The 24267-nt window shown below is 40.6% G+C and overlaps 1 protein-coding gene and 1 long non-coding RNA gene across 2 annotated transcripts in view; one reads left to right on the top strand and one right to left on the bottom strand.

Moving 5' to 3' along the window:
• Positions 1 to 5159: 5159 nt before the first annotated feature.
• LOC145451066 (TBC1 domain family member 1-like) overlaps positions 5160 to 24267 on the bottom strand; it is a 135594-nt gene continuing 116486 nt past the window's right edge. The window contains exon 2 of the mRNA XM_080329558.1: positions 5160 to 10773. Coding sequence (XP_080185684.1) covers positions 7519 to 10692 — 3174 coding nt within the window. The 5' untranslated portion in view covers positions 10693 to 10773 and the 3' untranslated portion in view covers positions 5160 to 7518. The remainder of the gene's footprint in view (positions 10774 to 24267) is intronic.
• Positions 14828 to 24267, top strand: part of LOC145450943 (uncharacterized) — a 36454-nt gene continuing 27014 nt past the window's right edge. The window contains exon 1 of the long non-coding RNA XR_013918646.1: positions 14828 to 15071. This is a non-coding gene — a long non-coding RNA (uncharacterized LOC145450943). The remainder of the gene's footprint in view (positions 15072 to 24267) is intronic.

Below are 24267 nucleotides of genomic sequence, written 5' to 3'. Positions count from 1 at the left end.
CCAGACTGGCATGAAGCGTCCAAGGCTGTAGAACAGACCGCGCGTCAGTGATAATTTAGTGTCTAGGGACTGAATATGACTCTTCCAGGACATGTCCGAATCCAATAAAACCCCGAGATATGTGCCATTATCTGTGTTGGAAACGGGCTGACCAGCGATGTTAACGGTTAGGTTATTTTTTGAATTTCTCAATAATATATTCCCAAGGAACAGCTCTTGGTTTCAGATAGGTTGTTGGAAATCGACATTTAGTCTTCAGCGGTAGTGATGAATATAAGTTGAGCTTAACAAGGTGTGTTGAGTTAACAAAGTATGGGAACCATAGGTTTACCATATTCCAAACTTAAGCATATCCATGTACAAATGCAGTGTACTCTTGAGATGGCGATTTCCCCACCTTACAGTCAAAAAACCAAATTGAAAAAGCTATGGAAAATTGTCTTTGTAACCAGCTTTCATAGGATACCCTACTCGCTTGAATATACTTATAAGGTTTTGCTCAATTCGCATTCTAAATTGTGTAACGCTTGACCGATTTCAGACCATCGACCAAGTTTCGCCTCAATTTAACCTTTAACACTACACCGCATGGCATTCAATACCACATGGGAATATAGACCAATGTAATAGTTACGCAGAAAACCCAGTGCCAAATCTCAACTGTAATCCAACATCTGTTTACACCTTTTTGAATTTTACATTGATAAACCTGAATGCTGCAGAGCTGAAATGAGCAGAAAATCGTCAATTTTTCAAAATGACATAACTTTTGACCCCGGAGATCAATTTTCCTCAAATAAACTTTATTGTGTTCGAAATTAACTCATCTATGCATGTACCAAATTTCAGAAGATTTGGGAATGTGATGGTTCCAACTTTTGTTGTCCAGGTTGGGAATGGCCCGACTAGCGTTTGGGAGCAACGAGTGACTTCGCGAAACTGAATGACATCGAACGTTCGCAAACATGTGAGTGCGTGCAATCGAAACCCCCCATTTTTTCAACCCCCCTTATTTTGCGGCTGGCTACACGCCTGATGATGGTAAACTCTCGAGGAGGAATTAGAGCGAACCATCTTGTCGGCATCGATTCCAGTGTCAGCTACTCGTCCGCTTCAATAAGTACTTCAAACCTAAACAGGAATAAGATAGGTCCGAAAGGAATGACCTTCACACTCTCTATGAAGCGCTGTTTACTATTTAGCTCGCTTCTGTGGAAGCAGAAAGAGCATTCCGTGCATGTGGACTCTTTGTTACAAAACTCCGGTCCCGTCAGTGACGTGCGGTCCAATGAGGCAGGTGAGGCAGTGCCTATCACCTGTCGTCAGGGTGAGTAACTGAAAATTATCCGTGAGTCGATGATTATTGATATTTTACATCGATGCTCTTAAATAACTAAATTTGAATATTTTTTCACCCAACTTCATCAATTTGCATAATTATTATTCAAAAATCCAGCGCCAAATGAGATGTGAGGCACAGGTGAGGAACGGGCGGCTAGTGTACCTCACCGGCGACAATGCAATTTTCCATAAATAGCTCGTAATTCATAATAACTGGTATCAATCAAATACACAAGACCAGAGCTGGTCAGTAACGAAGTACTTATACTTTTTGGAAGTACTCAAGTAGTTTTCCTCTACTTCTGGTACTTACTCAAGTAGATCTGATTTTCTCTACTTCTACTTCGTAATATTTTGTGATCTACTTACTTACTTTTGGCTATTTTCAGTTTGTCAAGTAGAAGTAGTTTAATCCCCCAATACGAAAGATATAGCCTTAGGAATTTCGGGGCTGTTTTCACGGAGAACCAACATTTAATATTCATAAAAGTCAAGTAAAGCCCATAAATTTTGTTGCGCTTCGCGCGCAGTAGTTATGGAGTGACAAATATGTTTTCAGGGAAGTATCAGTGAATATAATTTAGGTACTGGATCGCTTGGTTCCGCTCACACCGCATTGTCGCCCATATTAAATTTTTCATCACAGTAGATATGGCCCACCATAACGTTTGAAACTACCTTTTCGCAATCTAGCAATTACCAATCATATCGTGATCTAGCAGCCCATTACGTGTCCTGCTAATCTGGGAAATCCAGCTGTTTTGAACGTTACACCCGTTTCAGCAGATCACATTTGAAGCTTTATGGACAAAAAACATGAAATATAGTTTCCGCTTGTTAGAAGTGGTATTTGTATTTCACTTTCAATTGCGAGTATCATACTTTGAGTTCTAAATACTTACTTTTTCATGGCTACTTCTACTTCTACTTGAGTAGCTTTCTTGACTACTTTGAACACCTCTGCACAAGACAAATACATTCCGACAGGGAAAAATTATATTCCAGTGAATAAATATACCAATCTGAAATCGTGTGATCTTTTAGTTTAGCACGTTTACGCGATTCTATATTTTTTGATATTGCAGACCGCAGACCGCCCGCCCGAATATGTTCAATGTTCAAATTTACGGGCTCTACAGTTTCAAAGACCACACTCAGCTCTATACCGGTAAATCTGATTACGTGAGCAGAAAGGACATGAAATTGATAGCAATATATATAGAATTCCCGTTCTTATTGACCGATTTCATCATGAATTATCGAAAATTTTCGTGCTTCGCGCTGGCTCACTAGACCAGTAGTTCCCAACCTTTTTATCCTAATTCACCACTTCCGATTTATTCCGAGCCTTCATTCCTCACCTAAAATCTCTATATCCATATCTACCCTTTAAAGTGCTACCACCAACAATAAAATTTTGCAATACTTTGCTGAGTAAATAGTACGTGCTATTGGTGATTGTTAAGATCCCAGAAATTGATCAGCACACAATAAAATTAACGCAGTGGTGAACTGGTAACCGTAAACGCACCTGCGTAAACCCCGGCGCGCAGCCAACAGAAAAAAAGGAGGGGTTTGAAAATTTTCCAGATGTTGCGGCGTATCATCAATTTACACACGTAGGCTAAATGCCGAATAATACATGGGTCAGATAAACTTCCTGATGTTGACGAACTCATGAGTGCGATAAGCCGCCGTAAACTACACTTTCGCACAATATTAAATGGACTTGAAATAACATAAATATGTAATTTAATTTGTAACGATCGAGTCCGAGTGTGCTATAAATTAGCGAGTCCACGATTTCCCTTGAATGCATGTTGAGCAATATGAGCTCTATTCAACGAATCAGAATTTTTCTATCACTGCGTTTCGTGACCGATGATGTTGTACAAATTAATAAAAACATTTCTGGAGATCGCTATCCGCAGGCGATTCTCGCTAATTGGAGGCACTGATGATATGAATCGCTGAATTGCAAATGAGCTATGAAATATTCGGTCGGCACTTCAAAACGACATTTAATATAGGAGAATATTACTGTGAAGATTTTTCAAAAGTAAGTCCATTCCCCACTAGAAATTTCACACCGTCTGGGAACCACTGCACTAGACAGTAGGCTACAATTATAATATCGTGGCAAAAGCGGACTTTGCTAATCAATATATATCCCCGATGCAATGCAATTCCCGATCATATTGACCGATTCGGTCATGAACTATAGAATTTTCTCGCGCTTTGAGCGTTTAGGCGAGAAAAGATGACTCACTAAACGGACACCCAATGTAGACGACAGTAGCTGTAAACACTAGGCTATATAACCTGAGGGGGTTCTGGGGTTTATCACCATATGTGCAGGGTTGTAATGACTCATCGAGTCATGACTTTGACTCGAGTCACGATTTTCGGATGACTCGAGTCATTTTCTCAGAACATGCAAATGACTCGAGTCAATCTGTGTATGACTCGAACCAAGTCATATGACTCGAGACTCACACAGCCAAGACCGACATTTCTTGATAATTTCGAAGAATAGTGAAGTAACCACACTATTGGGATTTCGTCTATTGGTACTGGTACTTGAAAATGCGACCAAAACTTCTGAAAGTGAGGAAAATTAGCATAATATAAATGCGAACCATTCGATATCACCAAGCAGAGTTATAAAAAGTGGATTTAGCAAGGCTTCAACTGGAAACTTTGCAGTCAACACAATGACTTGGACTGGTGGTGAATTCAAAATGACTCTAGTCAAAACTATAAAAGTGAGAATGACTTGTGACTCGGAACCTTGTGACTTGGTTACAACCCTGCATAGGGGGGGGGCAAGACCAACGTTTTGGGAGGGGCCTGACGAAGTGCTGTTACGGCTCTGCTGATATAGGAACAGATAACATGAGGTCCAGTCTAAAGTGTGACATGATTTATTTTAAAATTTGCGTTGACTGCTGCTGTATAATTTATAAAAACATGGTGGGAAGTATAATTCATGATTTCTTAAAAAATCTTAGTGGCTAGCTAGTTGAAATGAGATATATTGATTTAAGAGACGGACATTCAGTCTGGTACGGATAAACGGCAGGAGTAAATGGTTGCCCGTCGCTCCAATCATTACCCAAGAAGTAGCTCTTTGGTTGCAAAAAGGTTGGTGACCCCTGCTCTAATTTGTCACGAGTGTGCACTCACCAACTCACCGCGCGGTCTCTTGAACAACAGTGCGCAACGACTAAAAAAAGGTCATCACTTCAGCTTTCTTGTGCGCGGCCGCGCACGTGCGCAGCTTGGTTAGAGGAAACATTGGCTGTGACTGATGTCAGTGAACAATGCGCGCGCTCTAATCATAATTATTTTTTCATGGTACCAAGGCCAAGTACACGCCTTGGAGTAAGAAAATAGCTGTATATTCTGATACTGCCGCCATCGCGGCGCCGGCTGAGGTGGAAATTGGACTCTTCGCCACTTGATAGGCCTATTTTTATTCCCCAACTGCAACTCGTTAGCGCTCGAGATAACGGGATCACGATATGTCATATCGACCTCATCGACCGACGGGTGCCTGCCTGACCAAAAGGCAACTCCTTTCGATTTTTTTTCATTACATCGCAAAAGTTGTGACGTTTTGCATGGATAAAATTACCAACAAAACTGATACAACGCTGAGAAACAGGGACGAGTAAATGTAATGTGCTGCCTGTGGTCTGTGCTACCATGCCGCTATGGAATGTAATTTCAAGTTTCCAGCGTTTTTGCCGCGACCGTGTAACTCAAATATCACCCTGTTTTTCTTATTTGTAACATGCGAAAGAAAAACACACGAATTGCAGTGGGACGGTGATTTATTTCGGATATGATCGTAAATAGCACAAATTAACATCGATCGCCGGTTGCCTACGTCTCGAAAAATCGATGCGAGTGTAAATGCTAGCTTCAGAAACAGTGTAGCTTCACAAACAAAACCTACAAGCATTCCAATGGCGTATGGTGCGCAGCAAGGCGTTGGCGATATTGTCGCAAAGTGGTTATAATCATAATTAGAGACCGGCGAGGTAACCCAGCAGAATTGCACGAAAGCGTTCATTGAACTCAAACGAAAAGACCAAGGAACAGACAACGCTCCATTTAAAATCAATGACCGTAATGAGTAATATCGTCACAGCTACGCAAAGTGTGACAAAAGTACGTATCGTTGGCGACATTGATCGACAATCGTACTAAAATAACTACAAACGGTTAGCAACGAAGCATGATTTATCAGATAAGATACAGATCAATGATACAGCGGCAATGAAACTGGAATTCAAGTATCAAGTTCATGATCGTTCAACCATACGGAATCAGCGGATAAAAGTTATTGACAGTTTTAGCGTAAAAAAGTGGTTTTCCCCACCAATCAATGGAACGGGTCAACGCTTTAGGCCGAGCATTTGCAACAATATCGTAAATCAGTTCGTTGGCAGACAATGTGGCAAATAAGTACGTTATCCAGGGGGGTAACCAATTACTTTTTCAGTTCTTATCATTCGTAACAGGTGTTTCGAGTAACGGGAATATGCGCTTTCACAACAAGAGTATTTGACAAAAAATATAGTTTCGGCACTTTATTTCCACCGTTCGAACATCGAATCTCGCTTAGCGGTATCTCAACATTCAAAAACATGTTGCAGAAGGATACGATTGTTCAAGTCATTATTACCAATCGTATGACGTCATAATATATGATACTCGAATCGATTCGAATTACCCAGGTACTCTATTTTGCACAGTCCTGCTCATATGATGGGTGGATACTATCGGCGCTACCATGCATGGTACCTTGTTTTCGACTCTTGGCAACGGAGTTAATCACTGGTAAAGCACTCGATTGCCTTTGGCTAGGTATTCCCCAGTATGAACGAAGAAATTTGCCGTTTTAACCATCCCATAACAACAAAGCGGACGAAAACAAGTCGAAAATGCACGGCCGAGTTAATATGTTATATGATGCATTCGATTTGGGTTCTGCGGCGTGATCAAAAAATGATTTCGAGAGGAATGTTTCCATAATCCATTGCCACAAAACAAACACTACTGCACCACGAGATGGAGGCCAGAGCATTTGCTGATTATAGTAATGTGCAGGATCTCAGTATCGTATTCTTGAAATATCTCTCTCTCCACAGCAAAGCAGTGGCTAACAGCGCGGACAATATATATTCCATTAAACATTCATTCAGAAACTCACAGAGCAGAATGGACGAAAATCTTGGTGGGCTCAGTTCATAATGCCACATGCGAAGGGAAATGACTGATCATTCTACGAGCAGTTCATTTTAATTCTGGATTAGTTCAACAGTAGTTTTCTTGTTAGTTACACAGTGTCAAAGATTGCCAACAAGGCAGAATGTTGAACACATCAACTTCATCAAGTACCGCGGTTTCTTTGTGGCTTGAAAAGGGAATGGACAAGGTCTTCCATAATAATGTACTCATGATTCACTTCCTATACGTTTCTCGCTTTTAAATATGAAAAGATATGCGTCCAAGTGACAAAACCACTATTAATAAATGGACAATAGGACACCACACGTTATGCCTACAGTAATACAGTCACCATGCGATGGAATAAATCCGCAATTTCAACAATAAACAATGAAAAAACAATAAAAAGTGAAGAAGAGCATATGAAATCAAACAGCAGCAAAATATGTAAGGACAGTTTAAACGAGGAAACCTAAAAATCGGAAATGTGTAAGTCAGACGGAAAGTGCACTGTTTCAGGACTGCTTGTGTACCGACAGCGACGTAGATAAGAATAACATGTGCGTGCCGTAAAACAAATTCAAAACTAGCGATAAACGGGACCACCATAGCAAACATATTCGCGAGGCGCGGTATTCCATCAGCATATTATCAACGACATGGTGTGAGCAGCAGTGTAATTAACTGTGGATATTGGAACCGAAACATATTGCTACTAAGACATAAAATCAGTGAAGATGTCATGGAATCAAGTACTTGGTGTCATGAGATCATACAAGTACCGGTTAGCAGCTGCTAGATATGCAAAACGCAAAACTCATGAATTCTAATGACTTACAATGACCTTTCGGGAGCGCCCATAAATTTTTAAAAAGCTACGGTAGCTGTTACTCGAGATTTTCCCTAATTCGAAACTGAACAAGGACTTTGCCAGACGATTCAATTTCTACAATTCTCCCTAAGCTGCTTTTGTAGGGAAGCGATTTTTTGCTGCGCGTCTTGAATCTGCCCCATCAGCTCACAGTTACTCTCGGTTACTTTGTGATTCACGTTCTCCAAACACCGGATCTGATCATCCATTTGCTTGATACGCTCCACAAAGAAATTATTGATCGGTAATTCCTCGGATAATACACGGTATTCCACTTCGTACTCTTGCAGTTCAGACTCGATAGACAACGCCATCGCGTCGTTTATCACGTCGATCAGACATTGCGTGTCGCTTTGCGGGATTTCCGTTTTGATGTAGTTCATGATATCCTCAAAGTCGTCTAATTGCAAAAACCCAGACTTGTGCTTTCCGAGCAAGCAAATCGCTACTTTGTAAAGTGCGTTCATACCGTCGACAAACACCATATCGAAAACCCTGGCGACAAAACTCATCGGGAAAGTGGACGCGAACATCGTCAGAAACCACGGAGTCGCGACAAGCATCATGGTGATTTCGTGAGTTTGAAAGAACGCGTAAACCTCGTTTTCTTTATCGTGCAGCAATCTCGTCATTTTATACATCGCCATCTTCATACCTTTCATATCTGGGAGATACATGCTCCTGCATCCGACTTCGTGCATGATACAATACAGCAACTGATAAGCCTCATCTTCAATGCACGTGTGCATTAAAAGCACCCCGGCGATGAACGACAGACCTTGGCAATAACCTACTTCGGTGTCGAACAAGGAATACGCTTTCAGCACGTTAAACAGGCTCAACTGGCCGGGCCCGAGAATTTGCGAGTACATGGGGTGTGTCGGAAAGGTTCGTCCTATATCGATAAGAATCGCGTGTTGGTACGGAGTGAGGTTGTCCAGAAGTTTTTGGTACCGTTTCGTGCCAAATTGTGCCTCGTCGCAAGCAACATAGTGACATTGGTTACGGAGCAGCTTCCAGACCCGTCCGCGATAGCTATTTAACACGCCTTTTCTGACAGCTTCATGCAAAACTTGATGGTCCACATCCTCTTTATCGTCCAGCGATATTCTGAATAACTCCATCCAAATCTCCTCCATGTGATCCGATATGATGGTCAATTCTGAATATTCATAACTGCCGTGCGAGGCGTTACCTTGAGCGGGTTTTGGGGCAGCTATGGCGTTAATCTTATTCAACAGAATCTGGTATCCGATGGCCCATTTCCAGGCTTTCCGTATATCTTCCGCAGTATCGAGGGGGCATTGATTACGCTTACGCAGATTGGAACGAGTGTAGCTATTCACTGCAGGTGACTTACCACCAGGCCCCGTGTTTGTAACGGCGTGATATATCTTATGGTAAAACAACAGGGGAATGTTATTCTTGTCTTCGTCTGATAAATGCAAAGACCTTGGTTTTAAACCAACCGATGTGGAGCGACTTCGTGACTTTGAAAGCCCGTCGAGCAGAGAATTGGGCTTTTGCGGCGTGGTCGGGGCTGATGTTGAAAAGGACTCGGAAAACATCCGAAATTTCTGCACCGGGCTTGTGCCGCTCTTTTCCGAGGAGTGGTCTGGATCCAGGTGAAGTTCTTGCATTTTCTTTTTTCCTTTTTGTATCAAGCTTCCGAACGAGGTCATGGCCCTACTTTTGATGTTGTCGAATTTACTGGGCGGGGAACCGAATCGGCTGTCAATATTCAGACTGTCGACTGTCTTCGATTCGTCAGCGTGTTTGATGTGCTTGATTTCGTAGAGTCTACGTAACGCCGCCATCAACGCAGAAAGACGGTCGTGCCGATTTTTTGGGTTGATCTCCAGCACTTGAGCCTTCAACATACTAACTTCGATATCACTCAAATCCTTCATTTTACGGCTCACAAACGCAGACGCTTCTTCCACCGTCATGGAGTTCATTTCTTTGCACAAAACATCAAATTCGTCCATCGGTGATGCTTCACTGTACGATGTGGCGAACGCTTGCCTGATTCCTTGCATAATCTCTTCGCATATGCTTTCGTCGGAACACTGCAACACGTAGCAGCTTAATTTTTTTGCGTTTCCGTGATGCTTGTGGCCACGTTGGTTACTGCCGTCGGAATTTGTAATCATTCCGAAATGGTCACGATGTTTGATGCCTTGCATGCATCGGGAGATATTCGCGAACTCGATTTCACACGTACGCACGGCTTTATTGGGGCAGACCATTTTTATGGAAGAGTGCCCAATTTGAAATAAACGTATCCTGGTTTTACGCGTATCGCCTGCTAGTACGCTGGGTTCGCTGCAGTGGCGCTGTCTGCGTCTTGGCGCTGGTCGGTCTGTGTTTGCGTGACCAATCGAACTGCACCGTTGTCTCATTTGCTTGATCATTTCCATTGAACCTTCTCTGGAATCATCGATTAACGAATTGGGTGAACCAGACTCGATAACACCGGGAGAAACGGGAGTGTGACCAATATCAACAGAATTACTCTCAATTTTGCTTTTTTCTATTCGCTTATACCGTTCTTCAAATTCGGCAACTGCCTGGTCAATCAAAGAGTGCGGAGGGTCAGGATTTTTCAGGTTCACCACCCCAACTAGCATGACTTCAAATCTCACACAATCGTTATCACTATTTTGATTACAGTCTTGCGGAGACTTTGTGAAAACGCACTGCATTCCAGTTTCTGATTCCACTTTTATTCGTTTCTCAATATCATTGTTCACTATTGCAATGATGTTTGTATCTGCTTTGAACGCATGACAGTATATGGGTTTCTCTCCTTCTTGTACAACCAGTATGAAGTATGACGACAGTGAGTTTTCAATTAATCGAGTGTGCAAAATTCTGTTAAGTTGTATCTGTAATATTGTTTCCATGACGACTGGCAATTCAGCCGGGTTAGTCATATTGAGTGGCGACGTCTCACCCTCCTCCGCAATAACATTGATGTCATCGAACTTCATCAAATCTTCTGCGAGGCTTTCCAATCCATCAGGAGTGGTGACGGAATTCCCAGAAGAGCTCGGAATCCTCGATACGAAATCGCGCTTCAAGGCAATCTCGTGCGACGCCAAGCACACGGTGACATTTTGAAGCCGTCTGCCCAATTCGATCTCGCTTACAATCCATGGCAGCATAGAGTCGGAAAAGTATGAATTTATAGCAGCATGTCCCATGTAACACAGCGAATATACTGGGTCTTTGTCGGACATATTTCCCACTTTCAATATATCGATCCCCACAAATATTCCAAATAGGTTTGTTTCACTAATTTACACCAGCTAAATAGGATGCTGAAATTCGCATGCATTTTGTACTTTAAATCACAAATCATGTCCATGAAGAGACGAGTAGCCTAACTGGCGCAATTTCAATCAAGATAAGAATTTTAATTATTGATATTCCAATATGGCTTTATGACATTCTCTTAATATCGGTTTAGTACCATTCATGTAGGAAATGACATGATACCTTGACATTGTACCTACAGTCACAAACTTTATTGAAAAGCCATGTTTCTACTTCTACGGTGTTTCTATTATTCAATAGTCAGTCATTTTAATTTTTTACTTCATAAATTCACGACATTGAACTGAGAGCTTGAAATTGCAAATAATATGTAGCAATGGACAACGCGACTAGTTACTCATCAATTCTGACGCAGCCTTGCGAGCAGAGCGACTCACATATTTTGCAACCCCTACTGCTAGCATACAAAAATTACTTAATGGATCAAGAGTGGGGAAGGAGATCTGATGAAGAATATGTAAGAATGAAGCTATAATGTAATAATGAAACAAACATTTGTGTAACTGCGAAAATCTAGAGTATAAAGAAAACTGTTCAACGACACTAATATCAGTTTTAGCAAGGTATTCAGTCGAATATTAAGAGAGTATAGCCAACTAAAAATATGTCCTGTTAGCAGTAATGATGTAGTCCCACACCTACTTGTTAAAAACTTGTCCATGTTTTGGTGTATTCCTTTTTTTAATGTGATATTTGTTATTAGTTACATGTTCTGTATAGAAATTGCAGTCAAAATTGGACAAGTGCTTTCTATATTCAACCTGTAAAAATTACTGGATTATATCGAAAGCCAGCTGTGATTCAATAATTATTGATTTAATTCATACGGCTAAGCAAAGTTGAGTACCTGTATGAAAATAAACTCTCTACAATTTACGAATGTTGAACTCTTCATTCATTCTGCAAGTCTCACCAGCACCTGTAGCTTATGTATTGTAGTGACAGTGTGTAATAGCCTAATAGGCTTGATGATTACCGTACGTCTTATGTGAGCCTTCATGCCGGCTTACGGCTGTATAACTGGAGCAATATCTGAACCAATTCCAACGCACGATTTGATAATATGTTTTCAGCATTATTTTAAAATGAACTTTGTTTCAAATGGGTTGGCAGAATTCCGCAGTCAGCTCATCAGAATTATGTCTGATTGACACTATATTAGAGTTGAGGTTGAGCAATTGTATATGCTTTTGGCCGGCCCTACTGGAATCTTGCTACGTTCTGTCTAGTATATCCGGTGAGCAGCGATGATTCTCCAAGGTAAAGTAATTTAATAAAAAATAATTAAAAAAATAAAACGTAGTGTGAGCACAGGAAATACAGGTTGGCTGGCTCCCTCAACATCCAGTAGCTCACTGAAAACACACACCACCTATGGAAAAGGGATAAAATATCAACGACATACTACCAGTGCTAACAATGAAGTATAAGTATATGGTTTACCGTATATAAATAAGTATGCCCTAGCCCTATAGTTAGCCGGCCGGCGACTATATAAATACAGTAACATAAGTTAGGGGCGGCCAACCCTTGGCTCGAGAGGTTTTGAGTGGCAGGCGAGGTTATTGTCGAAATTAGTCATACTATCAAAAAATTAATTACCGAGGTCATTAATTATGAACGTATCTAACGTGGCCCTTTAATCGGGACCTACTCGGGACCTATCATCTGGAATGCATTACCACCACACATCCGTGAATTGCCTTATAATAGATTCAAAAAAGCCCTACTTGATCACCTCTTGTCGTTACACTAACACTGTTGCCCTACCTCGCCCAGACATTGCTTCATTGATCATTTGCTACGATCGTTTAAATTTTCTTCTATTTTATTTTTTCAACTACTGTAACCTTTTTTACAGCCAGACTGCTTAGAGTCAAGTGTACCTGTTTGATGCTGGTGTGATCAGACTAGATGACCTTCACGGTCTTATCGATCATTCCTATCTAATACCGAATACTGTGCAAGCATATTTTCTGTACCACCATCACGGCCGTGTGTTATGTATTTTGGTTGGATGCAAATAAAGACTCTCTCTCTCTCTCTCACCCCTGTTATAAGTTCAATGCTTGGTATTAGCCTACCTAGGACTAATTTTTCGTTTATCCATTGTAATTGCACAGGTGGACACTATCGCCATATTCACTAATCCGGTTCAACTGACTAGCCACCAATATCATCGCCTGTCGCATATCGCACCCATTCATGCACTGCAATGCAAATGCAAACTACAGATTGATCCCAACGAGGCCTTTGCAGTAGGAACAAAACAATCAACAACGGCAGAGTGAGGTCGCTGAGCGCACGAAGAGACGAGCGGATTTGAAATTTCTATGTCCTAATCCAATCCAAATCCGAACCTTCAAATCAAAATAAAAATCCTAATCCATAACTTTTTCATATTCAAGTCCATGTCCAATCCTAATCCGATTCCAACTGGAAATTCAGAAAAAATACTAATTTATGCAATGGTGGGATTCGAAAATTTTCTTTCACAACCAACGATTCACTTGATTCAAGATAACTTAGTAACCATAATTACATTAATAACTGATCTCAATAAAGTTTGTCACCATTCGCCACACGACACTTCAATCACCCAGAAAATCGGTAAATCCAACCCAAATCCTAATCCATTCTGAAAAAAATGTCTAATCCGAATCCAATCCAAATCCGACAAACTTTCACAAATCCTGTTTTTTCAAAACCTAATCCTAATCCATGCTCATCTCTGGAATATAGATTCGGATCTGAGCCGGGTTTCTGCAGTGATTAATCGATTGCCACGATGTAGCCTGTGGTTATTACCATACTGGTTGGAATATCTCCTCAAAATCAAAAAAACATCTCTCATCAATGCATTCACTTATGTCCCGTTGCTGGTTCAAATTATTTATTAACTGTTATCACTATACCCAATGATATATACAATTGAATAGTATATTCTAGGGATGGTGTGAACCTCTGAAAGGTTCAGGTTCGTGTGAACGCGAACCTTTGTGAAAGGTTCTGTGTGAACGCGAACGTGAACCTCGTGACGTCACGTGTCGTCATATAGCTAATTCCAACCCTATCTTTCAATGAAGTGATAGCCTATATTAATGTACACAATACCTAGCGACGACTCGGGCCACATAATGCCACAATGCTGAAGTACATTTTGGCGTTTTAAACGTCGCTAAATGTATCAACTGAGGCAATCAAATGATATAATACTCCCATAAAATCAATATCATCCTTCGCTTTGCCAATACTTTCGAAGAGGAGTTGCCAGGGAATATAAGCTTACGCCTTAACGGTCTTGACCAGACCGGACAATGTATTCGGTGTATGAGTATTGCTACAATGATATTGGGCAGAGTGTAAAACAGGTTTTTATACTTGCTACCGATATTAGGCTACCACAAAAGTTATACAGCTGTAGCTAACACCTCAATCGCACGGATTTGGTTTTAATGATACAGTAAACATATGATGTGAAGATAGACCCCGTACGCTAGCTAGATTTGTACATCAAAAAACGATATCATTCTTATTGATTGGTTGAATAAGCATCATTCGCTCTCTACATGTTATGTATGTCGCCCGTGATGTTGTGTGATTGCGGGTTGGCTCACATAAGAGAGTCACTAAATATTCACAAACGGAAAGTTAATATTTCGAGCAAAATTTTTGTAACAAAGCAAGTAAAATCTTTGAGATTGTAAAGGTGCATGCTCGTTTTGAGTTGGTTTTTTATGCTGCCGGCGTCATTCATAGAGTGGCCCGCAGTTGAAATGCAATAAATTCGATCCAAAGATGTCAATATGAAGTGAAAATTTCAATATATGAAAAAGGTTCACAGTGCAGAACCTAACAAGGTTCTGTTGCGAAAGCGAACCTCTAAATTCCCGAGGTTCACACACAGAACGCGAACGTGAACCTCGCGTTCACACCATCCCTAGTATATTCATATTGAAATGAACCCGAATATTTTCGGCTGACACTCGTCAGGGGTAATCGTCAGCATCATCATCATTGGTTTATTAGCAATTTTAGCAATAGGCCTTTTGCAGGACTTCGATCACGTGACTAGATACGCATAGCAACAACAAATTGGTTAGCAAGCTACTTTCTCGCGCACCTGCTTCAGTGCTAAATATCGCATAGTGTACTGTTGATTTCTGGTTGTAAACGTTTCGGAAATGTGCTGTAGAAGTCATCAGAGATTCACCTATGCTAGATGTCAATCCTGTACAAAGCATTTAGAATTATATGGTCAGAATTACGCAGAAATCCATCGGTAATGTAGTCGTATTACGGTACTCAACTCTGATCATGTGTACTTAATTTATGCATTTGAAGTAAAGCGATTGGTTTATATTCTGGTAAGAGTATTTGTTAGTTCAAGCAGTACTATTTGTCTGTTGTGGAGCCTGATTTTGGATGAAAGATATGACTGAAGCAGCCGGGACCCGCAAGGATCAGGATATTATACTGTCTGCTGGTTTGGGTGCTGGCGTGCTGCTATAAAACAAATGTCTTTTGGGAGAACCTGCCGTCAAGACTAAGCAAATCAGTGCACTTTATTGTTGCCTTATACAATGCCAATTTTATTACCACTACTACTTCGCAACTGTGATTGAAGTGGATTTGGCAAATCACACTCGATTTTGATAAATAGTTGATGTCACATATGTGCGATATTTAGCGAACTAAGGGAAGTAACTCTCATATAACTCTTAGAGCAGCTCAAACGCAGTGACAAGATCGGTCATCCTATACCCAGACGTGGTCAACGTGGTCATTGTTGGGAACCGAGTAGAAGTAATGCCTTAATTTATACTCCAGTACAAGCAGCACTAATTACTTCCAGGACATGTCCAAAGTACTTTAAGTGGAAGTAGAAATGAATTTCTGAAAAGCGGTCAAGAAATTCGTTACATGAAGTAGATTTGGTTGAGGGTCACTTAGTTTTAGAAATTGATGCCATGTGACAACTGTAAACATTGCATGTTGCATCTTCTTGATCAACGCAAAAGGGTGATGACACCACAAATAAGTGCAATTTTCAAAAATTAATTTAGTTACCGTGGTACTGGGGCTATTTTGCCCAGTTGTTATGACAACCTCACGCTTGAAGGGGATGCAATCATGCGCCAAAGCTGCTTTCTAGTTGACAAAATCCCAAACCTGACAAAAAAGTACTACCTAAAAAGTGTCAAGTAGAAGTGGAAGTAGCCTAAACTCATAATGACGCTAGTACTCAGGTAAAATAGTACTTCGTTGCTGACCCCCTCTGTGTATTGGCTCAACCAACTCAGAAACATCCTCTAAAGACGACTAACATTGTTTCTTTCGCATTGACTCCGTAATATTCTGAACTTATGATATTCTTTGATTCATTGAATTTACAAATAAACTTGCAAAGAAGATCGATTTATTATTATTTTTGTGTATTCGATACCCAGAGCATAAGAAATAGTTGAAGAAAAATGGATGTTAACCTTATCAAGTTCAATAACTGCCGAGACTATTATGCCTATGTATTTTCCTCTACCTCCATAGCCACTTGTCTAGACATATTCATAGCATCCACGGAAGAGCGCTTGTCTTGCTGTACACAAATGAAATATCATTTTCAAAGCAGACATCAACATCGGGAAAGAAGTTCAGGACAGTTAGTCAGTGGTCAGATCATCTGCTGACATTTTCTGTTGGCATGAAACCACGCTGCCTTCCACCGCATGACCAAATTTTATGTGGTGATAATAATTGGCTCCAGGCTGAATTCTTGACGAGGGCATCATCAATTTCTTAGTTGCCTATGTTCGGCTCTCTTGGGATAATCCATCAGATCATTAATTCGTATGCATGTGGTATAGCCATATGTCTTGAAACTCAAGATATTTGCACTGTGCCATAGAGTGCAGTAATCCAATTCAGGCAATCAATCAAGTAATCCAGGCCCCGGGACAGTTTCTTTCACCCTCAATTGGAGCTGATGATCATTTTCCTTCGGGTATAGTGGCACTTGGCACTCTTGGCAGCATGACAGAATGATCAATAACTTGTAATATAGGTGTAGAGGTCTAAATATTTTGAATTGTTTACCTGAGAAGTCATACAATAGCTTAGGATATTTAATATATATATGGTATGTAGCACATTGCATGAATTCATAACACATCAACGTACTGGCACTGGCAGTCATTGTCTCTTAGGCTTAAAAATAGCAGTATCCTATATATATTGCAATCGATATCAATCATCAAAATGCTGCAATGATTACCAACTACCGCTACAATACAACTATAGTATACTATCCACACCTAACTTAATGCTGCAATAAATATCACGCAGTCAATGTCCTGCAATGTCGAATTTTGTGTCATAAAATCATAGTTGACTACCAAATAACGGCTACAATGTCGATCATTTTGACGCAAGGAGTTTACATAGTTCATGAATCAAAGACATCCAACATATTTGAATCCTTGCGCATCTGCATGACACTTGTGAACGTTTACAGCCCGAAAACGATAATATACTGTATCCGAAATACGGCTACGTTAACGACGGATTTCTGCGTAATTCTGACGATATCATTCTATATGCTTTGTACAGGATTGGCATCTAGCATAGGTGAATCTCTGATGACTTCTACAACAAATTTCCGAAACGTTTACAACCAGAAATCAACAGTAGCCTACAATATGCGATATTTAGCACTGAAGCAGGTGCGCGAGAAAGTAGCTTGCTAACCAATTTGTGGTTGCTATGCGACCTATAGTCACGTGATCGAAGTCCTGCAAAAGGCCTATTAGCAACTAGTTGAGAATTCAAAAGGGTTGCCAGTGAACTCGGCACTTGGTGAACTCGGCACCTTTAACTCGGCACATGGTGAAATCGGCGCTTGTATTGTGACGCAACAATGCCGTCTGTCGGTGTTGGCCTACTCGGTGCATGTATTGCTAATTTGACACCAAAGGGGATCGCAGCCTCGGAAATCCAGCCTCGGAAAATAATAAGGTATTGCACGCGCGCACACTCACGCGCTTCAATACCGTGTAGTCCAGTGGTTCCCAACGTGGGCGATATCGCCCCCCAGGGGGCGATTTGGCGATCTAGGGGGGCGAAAATTACGAAGGGGGCGATAGGGGGGCGAAAATGGACAAAGGGGGCGACGGGGGGCGAAAATAGCGAAGGGGGCGATAGGGGGGCGATGACGCGTCAAAACGGCTGACCTTTTTTTTTTTTTTTTTTTTTTGTTAGTCATCCACCTAGCCATTCGGAGAGAAAAAACGTTATTTTCAGCTCTGAGCAGAGAAAGATGACCTTTTTTTTTTTTTTTTTTTAGTCAACCCGCCGGTGACTACAGCCTGTAAGCCCAATTATCGGTGCACAAAATTTGGGGGGCGATGATCGGTGTTGACCTTGAAAAGGGGGCGATGGGTCGAAAAAGGTTGGGAACCACTGGTGTAGTCGATGCCAGATCAGACTGCGTCTCGGCTAATCATACTCATCTTCGTTAAACGAATTTCTAGCTTAATCATCGAGTGCCCACCTTGAAACTTGATATACTGTTTGATAATATCATTAAGGTGTACCATGCAAAATTTCATCACCCATCTCCTGATGGAACACCATTAAAATTAACCAAGTACAATACCGACTTTTCGGTATAATCTGTGTTGCGGTAACTTAGCACGCAACTACACACTATACGTACTCAAACTTAAACGACCGAATTACCATGCCAATCATTGCGTGCCCACCTTGAAACTTGTTACAGTGTTCGCTGACATCATTATGGTGTACCACACAAAATTTTGTCACCCATCTCATGGTGGAACAACTTCAAAACCAACGCTGTCCAACCTCGAATTTTGCGTGAAATCTGTTTTGCGGTAACTTAGCACGCCACTATACAATATACATACTCAAACCTAAATGACCGAATTACCATGCCAATCATTGAGTGCCCACCTTGAAACTTGTTACAGTGTTAGCTGACATCATTATGGTGTACCACACAAAATTTTGTCACCCATCTCATGGTGGAACAACTTCAAAACCAACGCTGTCCAACATCGAATTTTGCGTAAAATCAGTTTTGCGGTAGCAGCACGCAACTATACGTACTCAATTCCAATGACGTAATTACCATGCCAATCATTGAGTGCCCACCTTGAAAATTGGTACAGTGTTTATTGACATCATTAAGGTGTACCATGCCAAATTTCGTCACCCATCTCCTGATGGAACAAATTCAAAGCCAACGCTGTCCAACATCGAATGTTGCGTGAACTCTGTTTTGCGGTAGCATAGCGCGCAACTATACAATACATGCTCAACTTCATTGACTGAATAGCATGCTAATCATTGAGTGCCCACCTTGAAACTTGTTAAAGTATTAGTTCACATCACACTAAGGTGTACCACACTAAATTTTATCACCTATTTTTTGGTGGAACAACTTCCAAGCCAACGCTGTCCAACATCGAATTTTGCGTGAAATATGTTTGCGCTAGCCTAGCACGCAACTATATGTGGTCTACTTTAATGACGGATTTACCATAGTGTCCTATATGGTGTCGACACAAGCAAATCGCACGGTTCAATGAAATTGTATCACGTCACAGTTTCCATTTGGCTACAGGCAATTTGACGGTGATTTTTGACCGACTTGCCGAGCAATAAATTTGATGAATCGGGTATCAATCGAAAGCTGACGCTGTACTGCTTGGGAAAATATAAATTTTATTCCGCTCATGGCCCTAGAATCCCCACAATCTGCCCCAAATTATTCATTGTCGAGTAGATTGGCAGTGTGACGCAACAATGATGTCTGGCGAAACGAGAGACTAGCTCAAGAGCAAGGATGCGGCCGAGCGGCGAGAGTGGGATCAGCTGACGTCGCGGCAATAGCAATGTGCAAACGCGCCACAGAGAAACGCTGCGCTGTTGATACTTTTTCTATGCGTTTCGGTACAAGCGAGCACACACAAGCCTTTCCTTGACTTGTAAGGGTAGAACTGGGTCCACGGAATGTATTAGGGCCCTACCAATTTTCGCGCAATATCCTTCAGCTGATAGAGATATGTAGGCTACGTCTAAGTAGTCTACATTGGATATGTCAGATTATTATGATATCGATTGCCTTAGCCCGCTTGTTGCGTAGGGCTACATCGGAATGTCTATGTTGTAGAAAGTAAATACTTTTATGGAGTTGTGTGTTTAATGAAAGCGATTGGTTACAAGTACGTGTTGGGAAAAGAAAATTTATTTTTCTGTATGTGACAGTTTGTGACGAAATGAAAATAGATTCGTGGTTTTAATTGAATTGTGACTGTGTTGTTTTAATGTACGTTTCAACAGGTAGACTTGACACTGAACAACAATTCGACTCACAAAAAATGTTTGTTGTATGATTTGTCACTGGTGCGCAAAGGGTTAGAAATATTTTTGTATGATAATATCTTCTAGCTGTTTTGTTGTGAGGGTAATCATGTGATGACTCAGCACTTTTCGTTAGCAAAGTAGATTGATCTATGTGAAAGATGTAAGGACCGTGACTAGAAAACATATGTACTTTGTTGTTGGAGTAGCTGATTTACTGCTATGGCATTGACATAACCCTCTGGAAGTGAGTATGCTTTTCTTTCACGAAAGTTTACGTGGCTCCGTTGTAATAAATTTGTGTTAACTAAACTCGGATGGATACCGCAATTGTGCTGGACTTACACATGGTATTCGCATACTGTACACATACAAACTTTTGTGTAAACAACTCTGGTGTTTCTGTTCGTACTAGTTCTGTGTTGAACTATTTGATTATTAAGATACATGAACACCTATTCAGACAATAAAGTTCTTGTGATATCGAAACAGTTTGAAAGCGTCACCAATCATTGCGTATGTTCGTAGCATGAGCGAATATTTTCATGTGTCATGAATATCTTTCGTATACACTTAGTATGAAATGAGATGTGTGGAATAATAATTAGTGTCGTACAAAGTGTTGTGTTTGATTGCCTACTTTTTATCATTATTTGTTGTTGAAAGATGGGTGAGTTTACATTTACATTAAGCGGAGAAACTCAAGTAATAAATTTTACTCGTTTGAAAATATCGATCAATGGAGTAACAGTATCAATATGAGTGGTACATCGTAAATGCTGACAATGTAAGTCTTCTCGCTTCGACGAACTTAAGCTAGGGTTACCATATTTCAGCAACCCAAATTTCGGACACTCTTCAGCTCCCACAAGTGGATTTCCAAATGAGTTATAACGTCACACTAGCAAACCATTGTTCATAGACCAGAGGTGGTCACGATCCGGTTCAGGAGTATGTGGCTGTGTGTGATTTATAATCGGGACCGAAAGCACATGTTTTCAGCTTCATCCCGCCCAAATAAACAATGATTTTGAGTCCACACTATAGGGTAATCGATGCAACTTCTGGGTGGGGGGTGCTTGCTATATTAATTTGTTTTCTATATGCATCTGGTCTTAAATTATTTGAATGAATTCTGTCAATAATATTGGTCGTTCCATATATTACTATATAGATACTACTCTCCGCCCACATGATCAGAGTTAGCGGCAGAGCTGGTGGAGGATAATGATTTCGAAAATACAGGGATCGTGATTTCACATCGTTAAGTCATGTTCATGTCCTACCGATAAGATCGTTTATCAGCCTTATGCCGGTGCGCACCACAGAGCTTTATAAGCACCCCACATCCAGTGGTTTCCAACCTTTTATGGTTGCGACTCCATCTTCAATTTGAAAATGTTCCGTGGCCCGGATCAAAATTTGACGAGCTGATACTAAAAGAAGTCAGCACCTTTGCTCGGACAAACTCACGGGATAATTTGGAAGCTGATTACCTTCAACATATTCGCAAACCGCAGAATAAAGGCAAACGACCCCCCTCCCGTTTGGAACCACTCTCTTTAAATGAAGCATTTAAACCGCCCTAACGATCTCTAGGAATATACCGTTCTCCTATAATTGCGATTACAATTAGGCTTATTCCAGTAAATGAAGGTTGTTTATATGTATATTTTATTGCAGATTTTGAAAGGGTGGTAGTCACCAGAGTTGGATCAATTACAATATTTTGATTCAATTACAATTACAATTACAATTACAATTACTTCCTTGCATGTTTCAATTACATTACCATTACAATTACTCAATGCTAAAAATATCAAATTACAATTACAATTACAATTACTGTTAAATATGTAATTTTTTACAATTATAATTACAATTACAATTACTTTTAAACAGGTGATTGATTCAGTACAGAGGTGTTCTTTGACAACCATAGCGACGTAATTAACAACAATCTCAAGCTATTCATGTTTAATTCCCGATATGTAGAATACCCGTTAATTAGAAAAAACTCGAGCGTATTCGAACTATTCCTAATCATGAGTACTGAAAACTACAAGCACATAAAATGTTTCAAGCGACTATTGAGAACCAAAGGTTTGAGCGACTAACAGCGAATAGGCTACAGGACAGTCAATGAAATGTAACCAAACGATTAGGCTACTCAGAGCTGAGTCAGGATAATGAAATGTAATTGGTAAGGTGTCAGCGATAAGGATGATACCGATAAGGTATGTAAAATTAAAATAAATGCAAAAGGAAAGAATCTCCTGATAGCCAAGAATTACAATATTTTGGTTCGCATTTACATTTTCACTTGCTCGGAAACTTTTAGATTGCATTTGATGAACATAAGGGTGCGAAAAGTTTCTGGCCAAGATTGGAGGTAAGATTGGGATAACATCTCTACAAATGCGTGGTCAAGTTTGATGAAGCCTTGGTTGGAAACTTGAATTTTTTTGCTATTGTTGCAACAATAAGTCTCGGTACTGGTCAGAGATTAAAAAAAACTTTGAACGTGCTGTAGGAAATGGTTCAGCCCAGGTTTCAAAAGAATTTATTTGCTGTTCATCCATTTTTGAAATATTAAGATTTGGTTTAGCCCACTGGTTCTCTAATTTTTTTAGACACGCCCCCCTTTATGACAGTGAATATTTCGTGCCCCCCTTATCGTCATAGCTCACAATGAAACCATAAAGTTAGAAATCCTTACATATAGTTTGATGGTATGGAAGGTCATGACTGTTGATGAGAGAATTCTCCAATACGAAATTCAGATTATACACCGAGCAATAACCATAAAACGGAGGTGAATGGGGCCAAGCGCCAGCGCGGAAAAGATTTCAGTTCACTGGAGCGTCGCGCCCCGTTCAGATGCTTTCACGCCTCCCAAGGGGGCACGCCCCCAGTTTGAGAACCACTGGTTTAGCCTATATTGTAATTCACAAAGTTTTCTGTTGCTACTGAGGTATGTGAAACAGTTTAGCCTGACTGAATTATCTAGTTATAACGCAGCACGCATACAACAGCGATGTAAATAGGCTAATTATTACATGTGGTGACTGTTTATAGGTCCTAAGGCCCCTCGTCGTCATCCTGGTTCGTATCGGATTTTCACTGGTGTGACGAATAAATGATTGATTGAATTATTATTTTATGTTGTGATTCTCAGATTACCATGAAAATGTAATTGAGATTGTAATTGAGCAAACTTTTGATCAAATTACAATTACAATTACAATTACATGAAAAAATGTAATTAATTACATTCAGCTCAATTACAAATTACAATTGATCCAACTCTGGTAGTCACCATATCAAAATCAATAAATGTGATAGTAAATCGCGCGCAGCGCGAAGAAAAATATCATGCATCAGCATAAATATTCCCCATAAATACTGTTTTTATGTTGATTTACGAAAAAATTATGAGCCTACGTCAAGTCATCAAAATTACGGACATTTGGCATATTTTAGAAATTCCTCCCGGACGCTAGTTTGAACCGTGAAATTACGGACATGCCCGGGAAATTCTGGACGTATGGCAACCCTAACTTAAGCGTAAGCTCCACTCTGGCACGCTACATACAGTCACTAAATTACGGTCACTAAAATTTAACGTAGTAAGCTAGTACTGGGGAATCTCGGAAGACCGGGGCCGCGGGCCACATTATCATGTAAGACGGAAAACTCTCCGCGGGCCGGATCCGGTCCGAATGTCCAAAAATATTCGCGGTGCACAGTGTAAACTCCGACAAGAAGTCAGCAATAACCCTAGACGGTGGTGTACGGAAGAGCTTGATCTGCTTGTCAGGGTAGAAGAAAACTATGTTTTTCTTATTGGGGCCATCCCCTATTCGAAAACAAAAGCTAGGTAGATGGAAGGCGGCAGGAAATTACCGAAACGTTAAATGCCGCATGATTTGGATCAGAGTTTGAGGCAGAAAAAGTGAAAAAAGTGGTTCGATTGCAAAGTCTCTTGCAAAGAAATATGTGGCGAAACACAGAAGTTTGAGAACTACATGCAAGACTTGGGGTGGTAATAATCAAGTCGAAACAAACAAGTCTTCCCGAATGGCGATCGCACGAAC

Source organism: Botryllus schlosseri, chromosome 11, assembly GCF_051294905.1.
Source record: "Botryllus schlosseri isolate E-star chromosome 11, Bs_hap1, whole genome shotgun sequence".
In the NCBI taxonomy this organism is placed as follows: Eukaryota; Metazoa; Chordata; class Ascidiacea; order Stolidobranchia; family Styelidae; genus Botryllus; species Botryllus schlosseri.
This window is presented reverse-complemented; position numbering and strand designations above follow the sequence as displayed.